Consider the following 27,226-nt stretch of genomic DNA (forward strand, 5'->3'; position numbering starts at 1 on the left):
CCTACCAAAAATATATAAAATCTAAATACAACCAATGATTCAATACGTTTACTCAGCGTGGATAAATGTAACATAAAACGCCAATATCAAAATTACAAAAGAAAAAAACAGTAACAACACAAAATTACATGCTAATAAAAACGCACAGAGTTAGGAAATCTACGAATACATCATTCTTACACACTTAAGTATCTTATTTGGGTCAGTTAGGTTTCTAACCAACACATTTGAAGGTTTTAAGAAAAACCTGAGTAAAAACGCATTGCTCAGCAGCTTAGACAACTATATCACATATCACGAAAGTAACCCTAAGCAGGCCTTATATGGCGAGATGGTTAGAATGATTAATTACTAATATAAGGGTCGCGAGTTCGAATATCCGCCACACATTTTGCTTATTAGCTTTAACAGTATTCACTCATTAGTACTAATGTTGTATTTAGCTTTGAGAAGATACCCTCTAAACTTAAAATCTCTTTGTTTACAATAAATTCTTTTTTCAATTTAACAGTAACATCGTTTAACAATAACTGTTGGACAGTGAGTTGGTATTAAATGAAGAAACGGTTTATTATACCTATTTCCAATAATTACGTCAGTGCCATGTTATCATTAACGTAATTATATGATGAATATTACGTGTTTCTAATATTTTTATCACTTTTCTGGGTATAATTAGTATCCTTGTTTTACTTTCTTGAGCATTTTGATACAAGGAATGTTGTATATTTTCTTTTAGTTTATCATTTTGTGTTTCAGATAGTTAAAAAGTTTGACTAATACTGGTGACATTTTTCCTAATGTTATGCTATCTTTAGTTGTTTAAGATGTTTTATAACCTCTAGACACGTTTTACAAGTTAATGTGTTAATTTGTTTAACCCAAAATATTTTATAATATATGAAACGACATATTAAGCAAAAAACTGGTGTTTTTGTCACGTCTACATACTTTTCTTTAATTGTCTCTTTTCTATTTAATCTTAAATTACAGAATATTACTCGATCACCGGAACAAATGGACAACAAGTGACTAGAATAGGGACATGAAAATAGTTATACTGATATTTGTTTGTTTTTTGAAATGCTCGAGTATTTAGAAAATAGCAGGTATACATAACTTTATTTTTCCGGTGCAATCTACACCTTGCTAAAAATACAGAAGAAAACAGAATATTTTTATAAGCATTGTTGGAATACTTTTATGAAGGACGTGCTTACAATAACATTATTACATTTTCAGGGTATACGGTTTTGATGGTGTGGCTGTGCAGATATATCTCAACAGTAATATATCAGCACCCTTTCTCATCCAGGCTCATCCAATCCACAGGGGTTCAGTGGCAGACATCATACTATTCCAAAAGAACACCAACGGAAGGTATCGATAGCAGGATAAAATATCTGTTACAATACACCAAGTGATGTGGTGGTGTGTAAGTGAATGTATGGTAACATACAATATTCATTTAACAAGATAAAAGTAAACCCAAAACGAGAAAGATGAAGAGTGAACTAATATCATCGAGCTCAATCCCTACTGGTAAGTCTATTTAGATGACCGTAGTATAATACTAAGTTCTCTCATTAATGTAAGTAAGTAAGAGATGTTTAAATTTAAAGCATAAATAATCCTGTTCAAGTATCTACTAGAAATCCAGATAATGTAAATGCCGGAGATATAAAAAACCTGGATAAAGATCAATATAAAAAACGGTCTTAAAAGAGAGTATTTTGATCATTAGTATACCTATTAATGACAGTGATTTTCAAATGTTGAAATCTGACATGAAGCACACTCGAGACACACAAACACTACAGAACACAAGTACATAAAAAAGTACAAACATGGAAGCATTGTATTGTTTTTTGAATTTCGTGCAAAGCTACACGAGGACTATCTGCACTAGTCGTCCCTAATTTAGCAATGTTAGACTAAAAGGAAGGCAGCTAGTCATCACCACTCACCGCCAACTGTTGGATTAGTATTTTACCAACGAATAGTTGGATTGACCGTCACATAACACCCCCCATGTTTGGTGTGATGGGGATTCGAACCCGCGATCCCCAGATTACGAGTCGAACGCTTTAACCCACCTGTTCATGGTGGGCCGACATGGAAACAAGTGACGATAATAGCCACACGAAAAAATAACAACAAAACTTACTTACAAAAAGGAATGCGCATACAAAAGAACCAGGCACTAACGCACAAACGTCAACATCACTCCAAAACGTTATTATTATAAAAGGCATAGCAAACACCTACAGAGACCCAGAAATGGTTAAAGAAATCATACACTGTAAATAAAATAAATACATACTTTCAGTTGAATGCTTGGCAACAGAGTCCTTATTAAGGAGGGTGAACCCAAAAACGTAAACATTTGTTACAAGAATGGCCTCAGGATGCTTTGAAACCGGGAAACACATGAATCCATCTTCACAGAAGCAACCCTCTGTCTAGAACCTGTCACAAGAGGGATTAATTACTCCATCTAGGTGCATAAGGTAAAAGAGACAGAGACCAAAACTGATAGACACTACACGAAGGTCGAAAGAATCATATCACAAAGATCATAAACGTCACAAATCTAATAAAAGTGGTAGTAAAAAACCAAACATAACGAAGGGCTAAGCCTTTTGTACCAACTATACCACGTGGGAGAAGATAAAATTCTTGCAATCATGGTAAGATGGTGTTACAACTGCCAACGCTATGGACATGTAGCAATGACATTTAAACCACAGCCATGTTATTAAGCCTGAGGTTTAAATCACAACGTAAAACAAAGCTATACTGTTATTATAAATGCTGCAAATGGGAAGAAAGCCAAAATGCTACATCAGTAAAGAAAACTGCTTTACAAGTTGCAAAATTTGCATAAAATAAAACTAATATTTATAACAAAAGACAAAATACAAACACACAAACACAGACAACTAATGCACAAAACCATCAGCCAACAAATACGCACAAAAACTATTGCAAACATAAATGACCACAGTACAATCACCAGTGCAAACTACCAAAAACTACTTCTTCCAACATCTATAATGGTAGAACACAAACAAATTTATAAATCAGTTACTGCAAAAGTAAAAAAAAAAAAGCAGCCAGAGACTAAGAAGTGACGAAACACTGAAAACAACACAAGAAGAATATATAGTCTAATTTGTTAAAATCATAAAAATATATACTACCTAATTTCCTAGAATAAATGAGTAAATCAGAACGTACGGAGAACTTTCTAACTACTATATTCGAAATAACAAGAAAACACTTAACATCAACTATACCAATAGTTTTAATTTCTAATTAGTCAAGATTCATAATCTCACTTTGTTTCATGTCAACATCCAGGGTGACTTAGCTTCCAAATAGCACAAGATCTACAATCTTGTAAACACACCAAATCAGATGTTACATTTATCATAAAAGAAACACCATTACATAAGACACACAGATTTAAATACAAGTTTACAGAACCATTAGAAATGGTAGAAAACTAAAACATATAACATCAACTACTATTTGTTTAAAAAATGGCAGTACTCAAATTCCTAGCAATAAAACCTAATTCGTGTAGCTTGAGAATCCTCACGTGACAATAAACCTAACAAATGGAGAACAGAATTTATGGCATTTATGCTCACAGGCTGTTTGCTAGAAACGATACAAATTAATTGGTAAATAATGTTCTGAATTCGGTCTCAATTTTCCTTCTTCATGATTTGTTTGTTTGTTTGAAATTAAGCAAACCAATCGGCTATCTGTACTTTGCCTACGACTGGTGTCGAAACCTGGTTTCTAGCGGGGTGCTGCTGGGGTTCCTTTTACATGAAATTAATAAATATAGCACATGTTTTCGAAATAGTTCTGTTTTAACTTTTTTATTTTTGAGTGTAGAATCAAATTACAACTTTAAGAGACTCATGAAACAATTTCATGCATTGCAGTTAGATCTTTATATATTTATCATCTTTGTAACAATTTTTTTAATATTCATTCTCATATTGTAAAATGCAAGCACAACACTTGATTTCCATCTCTTTAGTTGATATATATTTTTTCAAAATATATTTAAATTATTGTATGTTTTACTAACTGTTTAAACAAAGTCTAGGTTAAGATAACTGAGATCGTACTTTGCAAAACCTTTTCTGTGAGCCTTCATATACTCTGCAGTTCCCACCTGATTGCTTTTTGGGAAGTTGATTAACTTAAGAATATCACATAGTAAGTTGAAAGGAGAAGATTTGGTGACATTACAACATGATTTGTTTCTTAGAAGTGTCTATTTTCTGTGGATGAATGTATCAGGTCATCCATTAAGTAATGTACGATTTTAGGTTCCGAAAAAGAGATTTCAAACCCTTTTAATGTTATTTAATCAATAATGTATGTTCCATTGTTATTAATAACTTCCTGCTAACGATTCACAAGCTTCTAAATGCCACTTCTATAAAAAATTTTGGGGTTTGGAGGAAAAGAATGTAGAGAGGGTAGTTTTGACATCTTTATGTGTTCCAAGCTCTTTTCCATCTAGATAGTTCTGCAGACTTCATAATAAATGATAATCAGATAGGGCAAAGTCTGGAGAATAAGGAGGACGTGTAAGTTTTCCCAGTCTAGCTCTTCACTCTTTGCACGTGTGATCCTTGCTGTATGGGGCTGTGCATTATCCTGGTGTAACACAACACCTTTGCTACTGATCAAAGCAGACCTATATTCTTTCAGTGCAATATTCATGTGCTCTAACTGTTTACAATAGGAGTCTGATGTAATCGTTACATTGAGTAGCAACAACTCAAAGTGAATCACATTAACAATATTTCACCAACTGCTTAACAAGACTTTCCTTGGGTGGAGGTCCATTTTTGGTTGTGCTTTAGCCATTTTACCTGCACTGACCGATTGTTTGCGGCGCTTAACGTTTTTATAATATATCAATTTTTCATCTATAGTCACTAACCTGTCCAAAAAAGTGAGTTACATTCACGAGAGTGCAGAGAAGTGCAAATGTCTACTCTTGCTTTGAGGTTGGCTTCTGTCAAATTATGGGGGTTCCATTTTCCAAGTTTTTGACCAAGATGCACTATTGTCTTTTTTAAACTCATAAAGTATTAATGCCTAAAGTGATTATCAGACACATCCACCTTCATAAGGGTTTATTTGATTAATGATATGAAAACGTGGAGGTGGGATAGTTTCTTTTATTTGTCTGAACATTTTTATACACGTCCTACTACATATTTCAATCATTAAAGCCTTCTACAAAGACAGAAAGAATGATGCACTTTTTGTATTTAATTTCCTCACATTACATATATCAAATGCAAGGAAGCTACATTTTTCACAAGTTATGGGACTCATAAACAGGTATAAAAGTTAGATATTGAAGAAAATTGGTTGTCAGATAATTATCAGATCTATAAAAGTCCTTTTTTTCCTTTGAAAATTTGACTATCATTGTCTGATGTGTGTGAGATTTGATGAATAAGTACTTACAAAAATCTTAGACAATAGCTGACTAATTTATTTTAACCTTTTATCTGGTTATCGCTACCTGTGATGGCCAATAGATTAAAATTTCTACAGGTGGATAATGTCCACGAGCCAGAACTGTTTTGCTATGAACTTGTGAATATAGTGACCTGTGATTGAGCTTTTATGGTCGTGAGATATATTACAAGAACAGTCACTGGTCAAGGAAAAGCCTGAAGTTGTATTGATGAGTTACCCCCAGTAACTCATCCTTCTGTGGTGAGGGGAAGAGATTTGACAATAATGTAAGTGTTGAGGTCCCTTTGCAAGACTACTGTATTGCCCCTCAATGTTTAATGTATCTCTGTTTGCTGTTAGCCATGAGAAGTTTATATTTAAACTATAGGTAGTTTTGATAAAGTCTAAATAAATATCATCCCGTATATTTATATGCTTCGTAAAACAGAATCTAGATCATTTTCGGAAGCATTTCAGGGAGTTTACTGCTTTCAATGGATTAACTTGGGAACAGACAGTGCAGCATCTAACCTTGCGATTGAACAGTCAAATGCTATTGAGGACTTGAGCAAAGCAGAACCACACGAATAGGATACTGTTGTAACCACATTGCAAAACAGTTTGACTCAGTAGAGAACTTAACAGTCCATCATGTCATATTCAAGGTTCGAAAGAGGAGTCTTCAGAGAACTTAGCCAGTTATGTGGATGATCTGTGCCATTTACATGCAAAATCATCGCATTTGCAGATTGTGAGGATAGCCTCATTGACAAATTTATAGAGGGAGTTCACTGTAAGATATTAAAGCATCACTTGGTTGTAAGATATCATTTTACCTTAATGGAAATAGTTTTTGTGGTGGTAAAGTAAAAAATTATGACTTCAGATAGATTGCAAGAGAAAAAAACCTGTAGTAGCAGATGCTGTGATTGTCCTTCAGACAGACTGCTCTCTTCAAGTGAGTAATAAATGTCTCATATTGATTTCAATATTTGCTGAAAGCAAGAAAGCAGTCAACACATCCTAGTACTATGACTCCTCCCCCGTGATTCTCAATGAATAGGCAGGACCTCCTTAGTTTGCCTGTGATATTTATATTATCTTAAACGTTGATAGCGCCTTTACTCACTGATACCTTTGGAAGAGAGAAATAATGCATTTGTACTGGATGTGGGAAGAAGAGCTACTTCATAATAAATTGAACTTTACATTGTCATTTAGCAAGATAGACGAAACTACCATTATCATTGAAATTAGCATCAGATGGAAGAAAGTCAGCAAGAAGCTGTAACTGTTACTGTTTTCACTGTAGGAAACTAATGGAAACTGAGTTAGGACTGATCAACAATTTTATGGAATGCAGCAGACACTGCCAGGCAACTTGCAGTAAACGTTTGGTGGTCAGCTGGATGGTGCTTGCGAAGATAAATGAAGGAAAGATAGAGTTCTTGGTTGTTATAGGAGATGCCATGATACTGACTTATCGCACCATATATCAGACATAATGAGTGAAATCATCACTTTGACCAATCAATTACGGAGAGACAAGTCTTCAAATTCTAAGTAAAGTCAGCCACAGACAAAGATAATCATCTCTAACCTTTGCATTCTAAGGATGGACATATTGTAGAAGTATTATCAGTCACTTTCCACTATGTAATAAGTTGGCTGTGTTTCCATGAGAAAATCATCTCATGTCAGGTAGACCAGGTTCAGAAACAGGGACTGCATGGTTGCATGTAGTGAAGGGAGTAACAGTACCTAGTACATTGGTACTACATAACGCACTGACAGAGTCAAACACATAATGCATTATTTCCTGTCCATAAAGTAGACATTGTTGTCACAGACACTAATCTACTTAAGGTGTGACAATGTTTTAGTGCTTTTCTGTAATTTTATATAGTTATCCATCTGGATTTTCAATGGAACTTCAACTGACGTGGCAGGCAAAGGAGGAGATGTAACGGAAACTAGTATTACTTTTATCATGGTTGACAAATGAACAGTAACAGTAACTTGTTGGTTGTTTATGCCAATATATTTGTTGGTCTAGGTTTCAGACTAGTTCAAACAGAAATAACTTGCCTTCACATTGACACAAATAATATATTAAACAACTAGTGAACAGGCTTTCTTGGAACACTGTGGATGTAACTAGCATCGAAATTCAGTGGATGTTAAAGGACCAAATTATATAGTCTCCATAGAATGTGTGGTCATCTTTAGTAGTGAATCTCCAAGAGAAAACTATTTATTCTCCTTTCCTAAGAATAAAACTAGCTAATCAATGTATGCTGTTTTTATTAAGCACTGCACCAAATGGGCGGAGTCATATACATTGAACAAAACTTCAGTACAGTCCTTTGCTAATGTTTCGAAACACTACTGAATAACTTGCCTGCTTCAGCACACTTGAAGTGATTCACAGAGCAGAGACCTAATTTCAATAATTAGCTATTCTCTTAGTAGTGCAAAATGTTGTACATGGTAAAAACACCCACTATCCCCTTTTACCTAAGTTTGATATGAATTGCAGAGTGTGTAATTCAAATTATCAACTAGATGTGTACCAAGAAATAAAACAAGGATTGGCTATTTGTTCTCCAAACATAGTCACGTTTGGTTTGAAACTACTGCCTTCTGTAAAATGTATAACTCCCCACGAAAGGTATTGAGCAATGTTATAAAACAAAATGTCATCTGATATTCTTTTAAAGTCTCATACCCTCTCCAGCTGAGTAGAAACCGAATTTCAGTGGAGTAAGCCACACAGAGTTCAATGAACTCATAAGTACAGTTGAAGTAAATATAACGTCTCAACAGGCAGCAAGAATGTGTTTTTTTCTCAGCATACAATATATATCAGACTGCTATGGCTTTAAGTGAAATAGTGTATTTTCACTGGCCTTGTTTCAATTTATTTTTTCTGCAAAGCCAACTAAGGTGAATGGATTGGCTTGCAAATGGTGACATAATACTTTATAAGTTTGGCTATTGGTTTGGGTGGATATATCAAAGAGTGAAAGTATGTTTACTGTGAATTATTCTGTTTAACCTGACTTGGTCTGAGTTCGTATTGATATATGCCATAGTGATAAAGTAAATATTAATTCTGGTAGCAATTATTTTAGGTGAAAAGTATAAGTATGGCTGAATTCTGCTCACAAAAAGTGATCATTTTGTGACGCTAAAAAAAACAGTTATATTCACATCATTGAGCCATCAAACTTTTTATGGCACTCTAGGCTACAATGTTAATAACATACGAGCTATTGGTAGTCTGTCTACACTTTCTACGTATATGCCATTACATATATATATAAAAAAATATGTGTCTAATGGTACACAATTGTATATGAAATTTTACATATTTATGCCATTATATAGGTATGAATGAATATGTATTTGGTTTTGTATCTTTGTGAACTTAAATATTATGCAAAATACCAATAAAAAGTAAATAATTTGATTTACATGTTAAGACTTGAAGATCTGTAATTAATTTTGATAACTGGCTTGAAATCACAGTGTACTGAATATTTTCATTAATGCTTATGGAAGAATATTTCAGTTGTTACATTGAAATATTTGAAGGACAGTGAACTTTTGTGGAGGAGAAAAAATAATGGCTACATTATATTTTCTCCTCCACGAAAATTGGTAGAATTAGCTGCAGACAGTGAATTTAATAAATAATACCTTATGTATCATACCAAAGGTAATATTGATACAGTCAGTACTTTATTTGGTTATGATCAAATATGTCCAATCACATAGGATGAAATATTTTCATAAATACATAGCTTTATAGAATATTTTCTTAATATAATTTCAGTAGAAATTGCAGCTACAATGCATTAAAATGCAGACTGTGATCATGTTGTTAGAGGCAAGAGTGTCGTAAACACGTATCTAAGGCAGTCTAAAAGGTGGTGGTGTTAATAACTTTATATGATCAGAAGACTAAAAGTAGTGCCAATGCAATGGCCGACCAAGTTTTATTTCTTGTGCAGGAGAGTTTGCAGCTCTCCTCCCATTGGACTCAGGGTTCTTTTTGTATAACAACCAGAGAGTAGTGAAAAGAATGTGACTGAGTTTAAAGGTACTATTGTCATGGCACTGGCAACACTGTAATGCCCAGCTGGATCTAGGACAAGCATGAGACCTGATGATGCTGGGAGACTGGGACATCCACAAGCAGAAGATACATTCCCTGAAGACAATATACAGATTGGTAATACGAACGTGCTAAAATGTTTGTTAACTATGACAATAGTTTTAAACTCTACTTCTGCAGAAAATTTAGGGCTGAACATTGTTGTAACTAGATCATTACAGTTTTATTCCACATTTTTAATGAAACATTTGATCAAATAGAATTTGGTTGAATATATGTATTATATAATTACTTTTCTATTTAAGTTGCAGTTCTTATCCCTCCTGTTTGTCGTTACTTAAAAAGCCATTAGGTGTGACTTTCAGTTTCTGAGCCAAATCCATATTCAGATGTATGCAGAAAGCTACCTGTTTAGAGACTTTGCACAGCCGTTGAATTACACTGTAGTCCCAAAATTTTAAGGGGTGACCTGACATTTGAGTAGGTTGAGTAAAAAAACCAATGGATGAAGCCAAGTTACTTGTTGGCTCATAAGACATGTGGGCTTTGACTTAGGACATGGACAGATTAGCACTGTTGTTTTCTAGGGAACTAACACCTCAAACTACCAGCGATTAGATTGTGATCACAACTCCAAGAAACAAAAGACTCATGAGGATTGTGCTACTAACACTGCACAACAATTTGTTTGAAAAGTTTTTGCTAATTGTGACAGGTAGCTGGTGGGTATGCGCAAATATAGTTTTGATTTTGCTTCATCGCTTAGAAACTCTGAGAAATAGACAGTTAACTGTTTACCGGCAATAACGTATTTAATTGCGTTTATGTTTCTAATACGCTATTAAGTTCAACATAATTAAAAGTGTCTTGCTCCTGATTTTCGTTTGTATTCAATGTCCGGTGCATCACGTTGCAGTGTCTAACAGTAGTCAGCAAGCATTAACGGATTCCAGTTGCCCTGATATCGTTTTTCCATTGTAGCAATGTCCTGGTGAAACTAAAGATTTCGATGAAACGGTACGTGATGGGCAAATTTGGATGTGATTTTCGTGATCAGCAGCCAAAAATCTACAAGGAACACCCAACAGTGTTCAAAAAATTAAAATGTTGTTGTGCAGTGTAATCATTGACACTACCACAGTCAAGCCCAACAGCTTACTTGAGGAAAACTAGTATAGAACCTACATTGACCCTCAGTAACCCGATGCCAGCCAAACCCATAAGACTCATATCCATAATTGTCCTGTTGGTGGTTGTCAGGTACAGAAACATCATTGATGCCAATATGCATCTATCTGTTCTGGAGACATAATATTTTAAAGACATCTTCCTAGAACACAGATCATCACAGATGTCTTTCAAATATTGGGAAGGTTAAACTACAGCAGAGACCACTCATCAGGTAATGATATCTCAATCATTGACAGAGATAACTATCACAATGTTGTAGATCAATTGTGGAACATATACATCAATTGTCGTACTCCACCAAAAAGTCCAGGATGGTAGATTTGCCAAAAGTGCCTTCAAATACAATCAAAGAATCACATATGCTTCAGCATTAAATTGGCATTCTAAAGAAGAAATAGCCATGTGAATAAAGATCGGATGCTTTATAGCAGGAAGACCCTCTCTTAAAGTGTAAAAATCCTCCTTTAGATGGAGGAAAAGATACACTGTTTGTGGTTAAATATAGTGCACCCTAAGAAGGCTTTTGTGATAACTTAAGAGTTTATATGTTACACAACCATATTTCACCCAAAATCAACAGTTGCTTTGGTGAATCTGTTGCAAGGGCTCTAGTGAAGTTAGAATGTTCTGATTTTTTATAAGCGTGTTTATTTATTATTTTCTTAATCTTTTTATTTTTAGTGTGAATATGTTAAGTAAGTAAACATTTCTTGTGCATACATTTTGCATTTTTTTATCATTATTCATTGGATTTCGTTTTTTAATTAGCTTTATTGCGTATTTGCACATACTCAGTTATGCTTTTACAGGTATTTTGTACATGTTTTTTATTACATATTTTAGTTTTAAATAGGTGAGATTTTCTTGTATTATTTATAAAAGTTTTTGCTCTTATTTGGTTGTTTTTTAATACTTCTGTATGATTTAATTTATGCTTTATGTAATTTCATACTTTTATGGTAGAATCTTTCAACTGTTTTATGTTATTTTCTGTTTTAGTATTTGTTGCTTAAATAAAAAGTTTTTATTTTGTACTTTTGAGTATATTTCAGTTTACTTTTATTTTTATTGTTTCTTATATGTATTTTGTAAAGGATTTGTTAAAATATTTTCTAGTATCTATTTGCTTTTTATGCAGTGGTTCTGCATTTTTTCTTCAAAAAATTTTTATGCTCTGGTTTTTACTTTTGCGCATGTTTTATTTTCATTTTTATTTTATTATATTTTTGTGAGATGATAAAAAATTAATTTAACTTAGATTACTCTATGCCATTATTGTATACTAATAAGTTTGTTTACTTTTGTGTTTTAATGTGTTGTATCTTGTATTATTTAAAGTTGTATTTTCGGCTATATTTCTTTGTATTGTTGGGCAGTTTTTTTTTGTAGGTGAGAATAAATTACACAAACTTTCTTGATTGATACACAAGATATATTTTGTTTTTAAAGTCTAAAGTTATGGTCAGTCTGAAAATAAAGAAGAGAAGAGAACTGTGTGCTGCAAGCATACCGTTTGTTTCGTAATCCTTACTTATACTCAAATTGTTCACAACATTATTTTCGTATTATACGAGATCCTTTCGTTCACTTAGTTAACGAACGAAGTCAGCCAATTAGTATGTCGCGTGTCCTTTCTCATGGGATAGAATGTTGTAAACGGTGATATTTTCCATTCGTAAGTCATATAATACTCCAGGGATACAATATCCTTGATTGACAGTGAGAACTACCGTCAGAAGACCGCGATTCTTTTTTCTAATATAAAATGTATGTTTTTTTTTCAACATGTAACAATGTGATTTAATCTAAACAAAATGATGTTTTGTGATCACACTGAGAACCACATAAGGTACTACTAACTGCATTTTGCCTTCACATTTCGATTGCGTGTTGAAACAAAGATTGTTTCAATTGTAACAGTCTCCTACAAAATATGGTGAAGTCAATATTCGACCTCGCATTTTGATAAATTGTCTTTAGTGGATAACGATTTCCAAGATCAAGTTTACGCAGACGAAAAGCCCAAAAATCCATTAAAGCTATATCATGGGAGTAGGTGGGGGAATTAAATTTCTGTGCTTCAGTTTCGAAGTCTGTCTTTCTTCAAAACAGCCATGAGGTTGAAGGCTTGCTACATTGTTAACAATATCAGAGATATGTTCAGCTTTCTAAAAGCATATTTTATAGTTACAGAGTTATGGCGCTTCAGGTAAATTTGGGACACGGATTCAGAGTTCACTGCTGTTCTAAATATTCTCTTATATGAATTTCTTCAATTTCTTGGGAAAAACTGACGGATATCTTCTTTAAAATGTTGTTAACAATCTCGTTATACTAATATTTCTTTTTCTGCAAAGGCTTTTATTTCTCCTAATATGAACAGTTTTATAAAACCGTCTTGTTTAATAGAAATTTTTCTATAATCAAATGAAGTAGTTCATGCCATAATTCACAGGAAAACCAAGAGCAAAAAAATCACACTGCCACTTTTCCTTTGTAACATAAGCTTCTGAACAAGTTTGAATGAAGCTGTATTGGTACTGGACTACAAAGTATTGATGTTAATGTAATAATATTTGGTTGTTTTATTGGTGAATATGTTTCTCTTAAACAAATAATTCCATATAAAAACAACTAATGGATATTAACAATTATTACATAAATAACATAGTACTCGTGGTTCACTGTGTTACAGAATAGATTGCTTTAGCTGAAAAGTACATACCAGATTTCTTTATGGGTTCATGATAATCACCCTCACAAATCTGTCGAACAAGGCGTTTGAAATTACCACCATCAAAAGGCATGGTTCCGTATACTAATGTGTACAGTAGAACACCCAGACTCCAACAGTCTACCTGAAAGACAAAATATTTTTTAATTCATTCTGAGCACCACTCTAATGAAACCATGTAAGATAATCAGAGCATTATTATAAATAAACAATAATATTAACTTTATAAATCACATAAAACATTGTAACTAATTTTGGTCGTCATTCTTAACAAATAACATAAAATAATATGATCACAATTATAAACGCACGCTACTATTCGTTACAAATATAATTTTGTTTGTTTGTAGTTTAAGCACAAAGCTACATAATAGGCTATTTGTACTCTGCTCATTGCGGTAGGCCTGGCATGGCCAAGCGAGTAAGGAGTGCGACTCGTAATCCGAGGGTCGCGGGTTCGCGCCCGCGTCGCGCTAAACATGCTCGCCCTCTCAGCCGTGGGGGTGTATAATGTGACGGTCAATCCCACTATTCGTTGGTAAAAGAGTAGCCCAAGAATTGGCGGTGGGTGGTGATGACTAGCTGCCTTCCCTCTAGTCTTACACTGCTAAATTAGGGACGGCTAGCATAGATAGCCCTCGAGTAGCTTTGTGCGAAATTCCAAAACAAACAAACTCATTACGGTATCGAAACCTGGTTTCCATACTTCTGTACCACTGGGGGCCCTTCTAAATAAACTCAAATGGGCGTTCACATGTCAAACACGTTTTTACTGAGGGTTGTGGAAAATTTTCCCTATATATGACTATACTGATGTTACACGTTTTTAACGAACATTAAATCTATGGTAGTAACTGAAGCTAACAGCAAGTGTTTGAGTGTTCCGTAACTAAGAGATTTTCTATTCTTTCTTTAGTGATACTTTCATTTACAATAAAGGTTAGAATGTTCACATATCTAGTTTCATTATGCTGATTGTTTTATCCATTCTAATAACGTCTGAGAGAAACACTACAGAGATTGTTCTGTACTGTTATCTAAGTATAAAGATTTAGTATTACCCTAAATCTCCTAAGCTGGCCAAATTTTGTGAGCTGTTATTAAGATTACAGGCAAAAATATTGTCAACAGGAGGGTACACAACTTGTGAAACAGTGGCTTGTAGGCTTTATAAGCAAGAAAATACACTCAATTAACTATTCTTATTACCATATGATTTTTAGTTTGTATATAAGTAAGTTGCTTGATCTATTCGGTAGTTAACATTACTGTAGAAACTATATTTTATCCTGAAAACCACTGTCAATACACTTTACAGAGGTTGAACATGTTGTATTAAAACAAATTTGGAGCTTCACCACAGCCTTATAGTCTATTTCACCACTTGGGGTTATACACTTGGTGATTGCCTTATGTAAGGCTTACATGTTCAAAACATGCCAATACTCTCTGCATCGTTTTCGTAATCTATCTAGTGTATGAGGACAATGGCTTTACAATGCTCATTTTGACAGTCCGATCATACGGAAGGAAATCTAAAATCTGTAGACTTGACCAACACGTTTTCGTATGGAATGGTATCAGTACCCATTTCATTTTTTAGCTCTTTTAAGTGGGCAATGTTTTGTTGGACAGATATATCGCGAAAGTAGCTTATTTACAAGTGACCTGAATGGCTTTTCCAAGAGCTCTTTCTTGGGGCACGTGGACGGCTTTTGATGCTGACCGCATTATTTGCGAAATCTCACCGGTTACAAGACGCCGTACCATGCCTGCAGGCCTGTTTCAGAATATTCCTGATGCCTCAAGTGAAATTCCTTTGTTTGCCAGTACAAGATACAAGGTATGTAAAAAGTCCCAGAATTGAACACAAAAGCAATCGCGGTAATTACGCAACTCCAAACAATGTTGAAATATATTCTTAACTTTGTTTAACGTAAAATGGAATTTATTGTGAGAAATTCTATAAACGTAAATAAAATCACGAACTATATATTCAAAACGTAACTTTATTAGCTCAGTATTTCGTTGTTACAGTTTTTAGAATATCGGTAGCTCCTGATGAAGCTGTAATAACGAAATATTGAGCTAGTAAAATTACACTTAGAAATATAAGTCGAGATTTTGTTTACTTATACAGAAATGTTAAATTGTTAAGACACATTTACAATTCGTTCCATTTTATCACAATTTTATTGAGGTTGTGGGTGTCACATGACTTGCTGATTTGCATGTCAAAAATCTTTTTAATTTAACGTCCTGCACCCTTCGTACACCTGAAAACATCATGAAGGAATTATGTTTCTTCTTCGTCAGTATCATAAACTATCTATATAACATAATCATCATGTTACTGTAATTACATCTTAAACTATCTTTGTATGCCACTTTAACAAACTCTCTGGTTCAATCTGGGAATGATTTTATATCTAAAACTCTTAAAAAGTGGGTAAGTTAGGTATAAAAGCACTATAATATATCATTGGAAATAGAACGTTAAACAGCCATTTCTTTAGTATAATGCACAATGTGTGTTTGGGTGCATTTCGCCTGGAGTCCGTGAGAGGTTTTTTTTTTTTTAAATCATGTGTTTATTTTGAAGCACAATCTGTACACCACAGGGAACCACAGGGAACAAATATAAAATTTAGTGTTATGTGCCTTCTCGTTTACCTTTGAGTTACCGGTTGCTTTATAACATAGAGCAAATACAACATAATCGAAGGATGTTTAAAATTAGTTCGAAATGTTTAGAGGGTAAATATAGTAACTTACTTCTGGCCCACAGTACGGTGTTCCTTTGACAATTTCAGGTGATGCATAGAGTGGACTGCCACAGAAAGTGTTCAGTAAATATTGCTTACTGAATATATTTGACAATCCAAAATCTCCAATCTAAAAGATAAAAAGTATACTATAAAAAGAAAGCGTGTTAACATTATGTTCTTTCACAATAAATCATGTTCCAAAAACAGTTTTGTATGAACTACAACGTAAGTGATTGTTATAGCGGTGTATATATAATCATACCTGGTTTTTGCTTTCCAATAACACAAATGATTTCAGTTCAACCTTGTGTTTATTTAAGTACATCGATGTGCTAAATTACATTTTCTTGACTAATTCCGGTTTGAACAATTCAAGTGTAGCACGAGGTTAGAACGAACCACTATTCGTCGGAGGTAATTTATAAAATATTGTTTTTATGCAATGTTTAATTTTAATTTATACCATTAAATGCCTAGATTTAAAATTAACTTACCAATGTTATTAGCAGTTTGTAGATTGTATAAAAAGCAACATAAAACTATGTACTAGCTAACATGCGTTTTTGTTTTGTTAGTCCATTATTATTGTATTCTTTTTAAGTTTAGCTTGTATTATATCCATTCAAATCATCAGATTTATGTTATTCAAAACACGGACTGTGATGTTTTTTTGTTTTTAACAACATACAAAACACAAAGAACTTAATTTTACAATGATTATTTGCTTTAGTTAACGTATGATTCTATGTTTGTTTTTTAAGCACAATGCTACACAATGAGCTACGTATATGTGATGCGTAAAAACAGAGGTATCGAAACGTTTCAGCTTTGCAAGTCCAGACATTTACCACTGTTGTCTAGCTGTCTTCCTTTTAGTCTATCGCTTTTAAATAAGGAGGGCTGACGCATTTAACTCTCGAGTAGCTTTGCACAAAATTCAACAAAACAAATAAATAAGCTCTAATATTATAAATTTGTTTTGGGAAAAAAGATAATGAAAATAAATTATCAGATTTTATATGATAATTAGTAGATATAGTTCACTTCTAAATATCTATTGCAAGAATGTAGTGTATTGTCTTAGTAAAATTAAAAACATTAACTGCAATTTTTGCACTGAGTAAGCTTTAACAGTATAAATATAACTTCTTGCCAGAATACGAATGGCAAAAATGGATGGGAACAGGCAAAGCCACTTTGGAACAGCAGTGTATAACAACAGACATTTATACAATGTAAAACCTGGTTACAAACAAGCAAACATGTAATCTAAAACACATAGAATTTTAATTAACCTGTAAGAAATTCGAATTAAACGGCTATGTTAAGCTTTATCAAAATTCAACACATAAATATTAATACAGGAAAATGAAATAAACTTCAACACATGAATAATGTAACAAAATCGTTCATCCACTAAACATATACTCACCTTCAATTTTGAGCCAAAATATGTGTATGTGTGTATATTCAGTTTATCCTTACATAAGACTAACTTACTGGACAAAATTTGAGAGGCAGACTCATGATGGCCAGTGAGAGTTATCTTGATATATATATATATATGGCGTTGTTGCCTAATCAAGGGGGACTAAAATGTCTCCGGAAGGTAATCTACGCATGATGAGGGTGTCGGAGAAGATATTCAGGGTCAATGAGTTCGAAATGGACACCAAATTTTGTGTTCCTGGTTCATCTAGGGATCTCGGGGACACCTTGTTTGAAACAATCGGAACCAAAGTTGGTACACACTCTCAGGTGTCACGAGTGGGTGTTCTAATGTGTGTTATTTTGAGTACCAACTCTCCGTGAGCCAGCTGTAGAAGTACCTGTGGATAATGGAGAGGCTTGATCGCACATTGGGGTCTCTGTGAGTCATAAACCTCGCAGTGGAATACGAAAAATTTTATAGTAATTCTAATAAATACTCTCCTACAGTACCAATTAAGCTTTATTGTACCTGTGATAATACCATTCATTTTTGTTCGTTTACATCTATCTGTTTTAAGGCTAACATTACATTTCTATACCACATCTAGACTATAACCATTAAGAATTTTTTACGTAGAAAACTGAATAGAAACATGACAGTTAAAAGTCTAACAGAAAAAGTGTTTTGCTGCCAATACTGTTGTGTTAATGCGTTGGAAATATTTCCCTAAAAAAAGTGTTAAACTTTGTTATTTTTTAAACAGGTAGTTTAAGATAATTGAAAGTTAATTCTTCAGTAGCTTCATACCTTCGCATTGCCTTTCTCATCGAGAAGGATGTTTTCTAGTTTTAGGTCTCTGTGGCAAATTTGGTTCTGAAAAACAACAACAAAGTCATAAATAAATTTTGAATATAAAGTATAATAATATACATTCATGTTGACTTTTACGTAATTGAGGTTTATTATACAACAGTAAATATTCTCAAGTTAGCACATGGTAACAGTTCAAGTCACATAAGTTTCGTGCTTTACGTTCCAGTTTCACTAAAGGAAAACAGTACAGTATAAGACCTGATATACTGCTTTGAATAAAAAAAAATGCTTATAATTTCAAAGGTTTTCCTTTTTTTGTGAATAATATGATTTGTGTGTGAACCTGTATTAAACCAGTGATAGACTCTGAAGACTTAATCTTGTAATAATAGCACGCAGTAGTAATAATCTGGTAGAATACTTAACTTGTGACAAAAAATATATAGAGATACTAATAACAGTGTGTTTAACTAGTAAAAGTAATATAATACAAAGCTCTAATAATTTTTCAGAGTTGCTAGCTTGTTGACACTAAAAATATATATATAATAATCTGACAGCTTACTTGTAACAACAAGACACTGTTTTATAGTATATTATATACTTAACTAGAAACAATAATACATAGTTTTAATAGTCTATCAAAAACAATAATGTAGCAATATGGCGGAGCAATTAAATCATTACAAAACTACAGAGCTATAATAATCTGTCAGAGTACTTAATTTTTAACAGTAACACGGGCTCTGACAATTTGTTTTGTTTTGGTTTTTTTTCATAGCAAAGCCACATCGGGCTGTCTGCTGTGTTCACCGAGAAGAATCCAACCAAGCCTTGATTTTAGCGTTATAAATCAAAAGACTTACCGCTATCCCAGCGGGGGATCTCTGACAATCTGGAAAAGCACTAACGTTATAGTAATATTACAAAGTTGTAACAATTTGACAGAATGTTTGCATTGTGACAATGGTGCACAGCTTATTCGATCTGAGAGCATATTTACCTTGTAATATTTGTACACATTAGAATAGGAACAGGCATAAACGAGTGGTTAGCGTGCTAAACCATGAATCCGAGGATTTATGGTTTGCGTCGTCTTCTAGGCAAAATATTGTTCCACTGTTTGGGGTCAGGTACATTATAAGAGTGACTTTAAATCCCACTATTTAATTGGATTAGTCTGATAATTGGTAGTGGGGGCTGTTCATTCTAGTCTACAAGTTCAAAATTAGGAATGATTAGCGCAGGTATACATTGTGTAAATTTGAGATACTATCCCAAATAAACCAAACTAACAAAATTCTTACATTGTGCCGCCAATACACGAAATACATTGACAACATCACAAAGTTGAAACAAGCTGACAAAATACAGAGGTTGAAAACGTCATATATGAACGGATTTGGAGCCTCACTACATCGTTTTAGTTCCATGTCGTCACATTCGGTTATGATTTGTCTAACGACCTTGCACCATGATAACAGTTTTGAAGTATAGTTTTTATACGGCTTATTTGTATAAATGTCATATCCAAAACACACCTATCCTCTGTGCAGACTTTCTATAATCTACCTAATGAGCAAGGACGAGGGTTTCATAGTGCATGTTTCAATAGTCTGACCACGCAGAAATGAACAGGCGCTGCATCCAGCGGACTCGACCAGTAGGTCTCTTCGTATGAAAGAGAATGAAATACCCATGCTATTTTACAACTGTTCGAGGTTTACGATGACTGATTGGATATATCGTGGAAGTAACTAATGAAAACATGGCTTGTGCCTTTTTTCCATGCGATCTTTCTTGATTTACATTGCAAATTGTTACCCGAGATACGTGGTTGGCTTTTGCCACTAGCCTTTGTACTCGTAAGTTCTTGTTACACGATGCTACATTTTGCTTATTACGCCTGGAGTACAACTTGTTGAAGGTCTTTTCTTTTATGGTCCTGGTGTCCAGAGTTGATCTACATTCCTTTATTTTCCAATGCAGTTACGCCTAAGATATGCCATTACCTAGTAAATTCTAAATCTTCGATCTCAACACATCTTTTATATTATCTGCTTTGGAATGGTTGTTAGATATCTTCCCCTAGAGTGACCAGTTTTCAGTGACATCACATGAAACACCAAACAATGTCCTATCGTATGTAGTTCTTATACAATTTATACCATCGCCACTTGAACTTGACTGACTGAAAATTACGGTGTACATATGATAGTATATTTGAAATATAAAGCCTTAGAAACTGGTTATGTGTTTATTATGTGTTAGTAATAATGTTTAATACAATGAAGTGGCATATTTAGGTAGGAGCTAGAGAGGGCTTAGTTCCAAGGCCCATGGTTTTAATAGGGGCTTATTGATAATTTTATTCTAGATAAAATTACATGGAATGAAATGCCTACAAAGAATATTAGCGCCTGGACCCAACCTTAAATTCGCCACTTATATAATGTACTCAACTTTCTACTTACCTTTTTACACAAATGCATCAGCCTCACTGAATAAACTCTTGGTGACAAATGTGCAAGCCAGCAACATTCTAAGAGCATACATACCTTGTGACAATAATATACAGCTGTAGAGATCTGTCGGAAGAGTCTTCGAGCAGCCGAGTCTGAGAACACTTTCTTCTCCGTTAGAAGATCGTACAACTCTCCCCCACTGGCGTACTGCATGACAAGAACAAGTTTTTCCGCGTTTTCGAATACTGAAATATTCGCATATTTCTTTAATTAGTTGTTCAGAGATCATTTTGTCTTGACATGTATTCAGATTTGTCGATTTTTTGGTTATTTATGGGATCTTTAATATAATCATAAGACTTTTCTTTACGAATATAATACATATTTTTGCTATTAAATATACTCTTCAAAAAAAAAACGCAAAAGGCAAATTTTGAGACATATTGTTAACAAGTTTATTCCGGGTAGTTATGTATGACATGTGTGAAACTTTGCACTTTCACTGCTGAACATCCAAAGTTTGTAAAGGCGAAGTCCACGCTCACTAGTTGAAGTTTAACGTCACTCAACGTCAATAACGAGTATGCCCCCCGTGAGCATCAATAACTGCTTGGTATCTCCTGCCCATGGAAGCGATGAGATGACGAATCACATCCTGTGGAATGGTTGTCCACTCAGCCTGCAAAGCAGCTGCAAGCTGAGGTAGAGTCTGCGGTTGAGGTTGTCGCCGTCGCAGACGTCAGTCCAACTCGTCCCAAAGATGTTCGATGGGGTTTAAATCTGGTGATCTGGAGGGCCAGGGAAGAACGTTGATGTTGTGGTGTCTCAAGAAGACAGTGATGAGTCGGGCTGTATGAGGACGGGCGTTGTCATGTTGAAAAATGTCGTTGACGTTCACCATGATGAGTTGCACATGGGGCCTAAGAATCTCGTCGACGGTTGCGTACGGTCTGATCGGAAATCCTATGCAGCCCTGGTATGGTTGAGGCAATAGACGTCGCAGTGGTGGTTCTATCCCGAAGGTGACGTAACCGGATGTAGCGATCTTGTGCGGGCGTGGTCACACGAGGTCTGCCAGATCGTGGACGGTCACAAGTTGATCCATGATCTGGTAACTGTATTGCGTGTCGGTGGCTTAACACTGAGCTATGGAAACCGAGAACCCGTCACTTTTATAGGGATTTTGCACATGTTGCACTTGCAGAACATGCAGATCTCTCAAACAAATTTATTGGACACGAATGCGTTTTGGCGAAAAATCCGATGTTTTCCTCTGTTTTCGAAGTGCACAACTTTTATTGTCATTTTTGTCTGACAATCAGTGCCTTAACACGTGTAACATCACATACTCTGAGCTTGTAACGTAACGTTATTAGATATATTTCTCTTTAAAATAACAAAAATATCCCTTTTGCGTTTTGTTTTTTTTGAAGAGTATATTTAAAATTCACTAACAAATCATTACAGATATGGGGCTCAGAAAATTTTCTCAAACAACACAAGATATGTTAAAAACAAGATTTAACTACAAAAACTCAGTGAAAATTAGAGTTAACTGATGATATTAGAATTTCATAGAACCATGTTATATGTTACGGAATCCATGGAGTCAATTTCTATTTGCTTATATTTTGCTCTACGTGACGTATGTTCTACAAATTAATACATTAATTTCTAGTCAAGTTACACTTTACAAAGCCTTTCAAGCTCACTTTAGAGTTGCACGTCACACATACTAATATATTTGAAATAACAAAATATTAGAGATGACAAAATCATTAAATATATTACTAAAAATGAGGGTGCGATCTAACAGTTTCTTTGTGTAAGTTTTAAAACAGCAGGTGCTTTTAAGTATCGACGAGAGTTTTGCCGATCCCACCCACATATTCAGAATAGGGTTTGTGTTACAGTATTGGCTAAAATATTTGCATACTATTCTATTTTATTGTCTACACGCATATTGTTGTTACTGAATAAATGCCCAAGTAGTAACAGAGAAGGTAACGTATGTTTAGGTATACATGTACGAGTTGCTATTCTGATCTGATTTTGAATATTTGTTCGTCAAAACAAACATACACACCTGCGTTTGGTATAATATTTTTCAAAATAGATCAACTTTTTATTTAGACAGTTTCTCTGTAGTTGTTGTCGAGCCATGCCTTGTCATGTGCCAGAAGTTATAGGGCATCAGATTGTTTGACTGTCCAGAAATCGTATAAAGCAAAGTGCCATTACCAGAACAGTAGCGTACTTCCCTTTCAATATACTGTATCCAGAAGCCTAAAACGTCATCAGACTACAGGAAAGAACGTTTACTAGCAGACGCCGAAAAACTACTGCCCAATCAGGTTAACATGTTAAGGTCGAAAAAAAGTCTTGTAGCATATTATAACAAGAATAGCATGAACACATTCGTTTCAAAGTATACAGAAGAACAGTGAATAAGATACTGACCAAACAGGGTTATTTTGCAAGAAAGTTTATCTGCATACTGATATTAATCAAAATTGACTGCTGTCACCATGATACTTGGGCAAGACAGCATGCCAACGTACAGTTAGAACATATTTTCAGATTAGTTCTGTTTCCAGCTTGTTAAAGCTGATGGAAGCGTTCATGTTTGTCGTTTGCCTGGAGAATATATGAAGGAAGACTATCTTTCCCACAGGAGGTGGTGCAGTACATGTTTCGGCAGCCATTTATCATGGTGGAAAAACAGCTCTTCATATCCTACAGGGAAACGTCAATTACTCCTCCAACAAACATCACATAGAAATAATATTTCTGATATATGCTAGAGCAATATTTTGGCAATAATTTTGTCTTTCAGGATGACAGTGCCACTACCCACAGTACGCATATTGTGCAAAATTATCGTAGCATTAAGATATTAGAAGATTGCCATGGTCAGAAAAGTCTTCAGATTATAATCCAATTGTGAACTGTTAGAAAAAATTGAGCCGAAAAATTGTTAACCACGACTCTGAACGAGCTACTCTGACTGAATTGCAACGCCTTCTAGCGACATGTTAGGGTGAACTAATTGTGGATTACATCACTAACATCATCATCCCATGTTACCTTTATATGAAGATTAACAAAATACTGAATATTTAACATGAACTGATTTAAGGTTATCGACGCTATTTATAATAAATTGATGCTATATTTATTATACATGTTTTGGTAAGATTTTGTTGTAATAGATGAAATGCTAAATTATACATCTATCTGCAAGTGTCAGATAAAATTGTTTGATGTTCTAATAAAGCATTCATGATGCTCATAAGATCTGTCTCATTATACATGTAAATGTTTAGTATAGTACGCATTGCTTAGTTTGCCAGCGCTAAGTTTATTTTTATTTTGTGTTAATAATAATGAACTTTTTGTTACAAAATATGTAAACATTCTGGTCAAGGGCGCGTTTTACTCTTAGACTATTAGTTTCTTCTACGTTCAGTAACAATATCATTCGCTCAGTGGAACTCTACCAAAACCGTTTTTAAACACTATGTAGATATAGGCATATGCTCAATACATACTTCAAAAGAGAAACTTTTCATGGCTTCTGGTAGGCTTTAATTATGATGGATGTTATTTTGGGTTCGACTGAAGAAAAAAATCAAACCTAACCTTATTCCAAAATTATAGTTTAAACATTGACATTAAACACAAGCAATGAGCGAGTGCAGTAATATACTTTCTCTTTACTGTTAACATCTCTATAAGGTTTCCAAAACTCAACAAATATAAACATGAAAAACAGAAATTAAATAAGTGCGATGACGCACCAAAGTTTTGGGTTTTGAACACTATAAGTTCTCTCAATGCCACCGAGTAATTACATATGAAGGTAATATTACCAGTTCCGTTTCTACAAATATCACTAAGCATTACCTCATTACCACTCTACGTAAAATTTATTTAGCATAAATGAGAATATGTTTTATTCATCCACGTACAGTACTACAATTATCTTTAACTTTACAAGAAACGTAAATAAAACAACAAATGTGTAAGTATAAACCAAAACACATCCTTACAAAAATATCTACACTGCTAAGATCAGCAGAAAGTATGTCCTTCATTTACATAGTTACAACACAACAGATCCTGCTAATATTAACAAACCAGCGGCCAAATCAGTATCTTTATTCCAACTGTACTTCTTTAAATTTAAGGTTTCAAGAATAATGCAAAAGACGTGTAATCGCAGACACCGAAATCTTATAAGCCCATTTGTCTTAGGCCTAACTGCAGTTAAGCTATTAAGTACAGCCTATATTCGATAATGAGATAAATTAACATTGTAACTTGTTAGCTTTTATTTAGTTTCATTAAGGATAAACTTTATCGTACTTAATAATTCTATTTTACGACCATCTTTGATAAGCTTTGTTGTCGTACTAAATTTTTACATTCGTGCATGCGTATTTAGATGATAGTAAGAAGAAAGAAAATCTTCGTCAAGTGCTTACTTAAGATTAGTGTGCGCTATATTGATTGCTAATTTTATAACTGGCCGTAATAAGCCCTCCAAAACGTAACGTATGGAGATAGAAATAAGAACTGTGAGCACAACCTTGAATGTATTTGTTGTGTGCAGGAATCTTTATGCCTTTTCTTTGTCAACTGCAAATAATGCAAGGTTATTAAGAAATAAAAAAAGTATTTTTTGTGTTCAAACTTTGAATTATTAATATTGTTTCCTTTAACTGAAAATTTTAAAATGAAAACTATGTCTTGATGAATTGTTATAGTGTTTGAAGAGATATGAATTTTATTCAAGAGTTTTCTTACCTTCGTAGATGTGAATAATGTGTGGATGTTGAATGGACGACATAACTTGGATTTCTCGACGAATCCTTATCAGGTCTTGTTCATTATCGATTTTCGACTTTTTGATAGTTTTAATGGCAACCTAGAGTGAGGTGAAGAAAAACGCAATACACGTAGAATATATATAATATAATATAAATCACATGAAAACAGCTAGTTTTGTTTCTTCTACTTTTCATCTTCAAATGTAATTTTTTTAATTTGTCAGAGAAATAAGTAGTGTTAACTAGGCATATGTCATAATTCTTTATTTTTTCTAATATCTAGATATTTTTCCTAAGAATATTTTTTTAAGTACCGTACTTCTGGCACTTCAAGTTTACTGTATATTAACTAAAATATTTAACTCTTATGCTTCATTTTAGAAGCATGAGATAACTTAATGCCAGTTTCAATCACTTAATTGGGTGAAAAATGTTTTTTTCAATAGAAAACACTTAAATACAACACTTGAATGTAGTTTAATGACTTACACGAATTATATTTTGAGAAATACTAAATTTCTTTACAGGAAAACGAAGATATAAATCGAAATTTTAATACCATTTCCCCCCCCTCCCACATGTGTTTGTGTTTTTTTTTCTTATAGCAAAGCCACATATAGCTATCGGCTGTGTCTACCGAGGAGAATCGAACCCCTCATTTCAACATTGTAAATCCCAAGACTTACCGTTGTCCCACCGCAGAACTGGAGGTGTTAATATTAGGAAAATGTATATAATACCACACTTCTCTGTTAAAAGGTAACGCACATTAAACACAGCCTTTATAACGGTCTCAAAATATAACATCATCCAGTATTTATGCATAGAGTATTTTCATGTTTAGTCCTCCGGTTGGCCAGCGATAAGTTTAGAGATTTACATTGCTAAAATCCAGTGTTCGATTCCTCATGGTAGTCAGAATGGAGACAGTGTAACTTTGTACCGAAAAAACAACAACAACAACAAATGATTTCATGTTCGGCTGAGCGAAGACATTGTTGAGTACAAATCGGAATACAGGTGTTCTTTACATATGGGTTAAATGTATTAAGAGGTACCGGTGCGGTAAATATCCAATATCGAGGAAAGTTTTCTGCCTGTCTGTGGACGCACTTTGCCTTAAACGAGTTGAATATATCTGGCATGCTAACCTAGTACTCCAAAATCAAATCAAATTCATATTAAATATTCCCATATATTGAAAAATTGAAATATTTTATAGAATTCCCTATATCATTACTGCAGTAACTATTGCAAGTAGTTGAATTTGAACAAATTTCTCACTGCAAAGAAATTCTATTAGTCAAAAATTGTAAAAGAGCTTTAGGTCATTTTGGCTTATTTCCTATAATAACCAAAATATACA

General features: G+C 34.0%; 1 protein-coding gene across 3 annotated transcripts in view; it reads right to left on the reverse strand.

The window, feature by feature from the left end:
• Positions 1-27,226, reverse strand: part of LOC143253072 (uncharacterized) — a 72,257-nt gene that overhangs the window by 18,369 nt on the left and 26,662 nt on the right. For all 3 annotated transcript variants that reach the window (XM_076506269.1, XM_076506268.1, XM_076506270.1), the window contains exons 2-6: positions 25,838-25,958; positions 21,122-21,273; positions 18,558-18,623; positions 16,326-16,445; positions 13,542-13,674 (exon numbers count right to left, since the gene is read on the reverse strand). In XM_076506269.1, the coding sequence (XP_076362384.1) occupies positions 13,542-13,674; positions 16,326-16,445; positions 18,558-18,623; positions 21,122-21,273; positions 25,838-25,958 (592 nt within the window). The remainder of the gene's footprint in view (positions 1-13,541; positions 13,675-16,325; positions 16,446-18,557; positions 18,624-21,121; positions 21,274-25,837; positions 25,959-27,226) is intronic.

The sequence above is a fragment of the Tachypleus tridentatus genome, chromosome 6, assembly GCF_004210375.1.
Source record: "Tachypleus tridentatus isolate NWPU-2018 chromosome 6, ASM421037v1, whole genome shotgun sequence".
Lineage (NCBI taxonomy): Eukaryota > Metazoa > Arthropoda > Merostomata > Xiphosura > Limulidae > Tachypleus > Tachypleus tridentatus.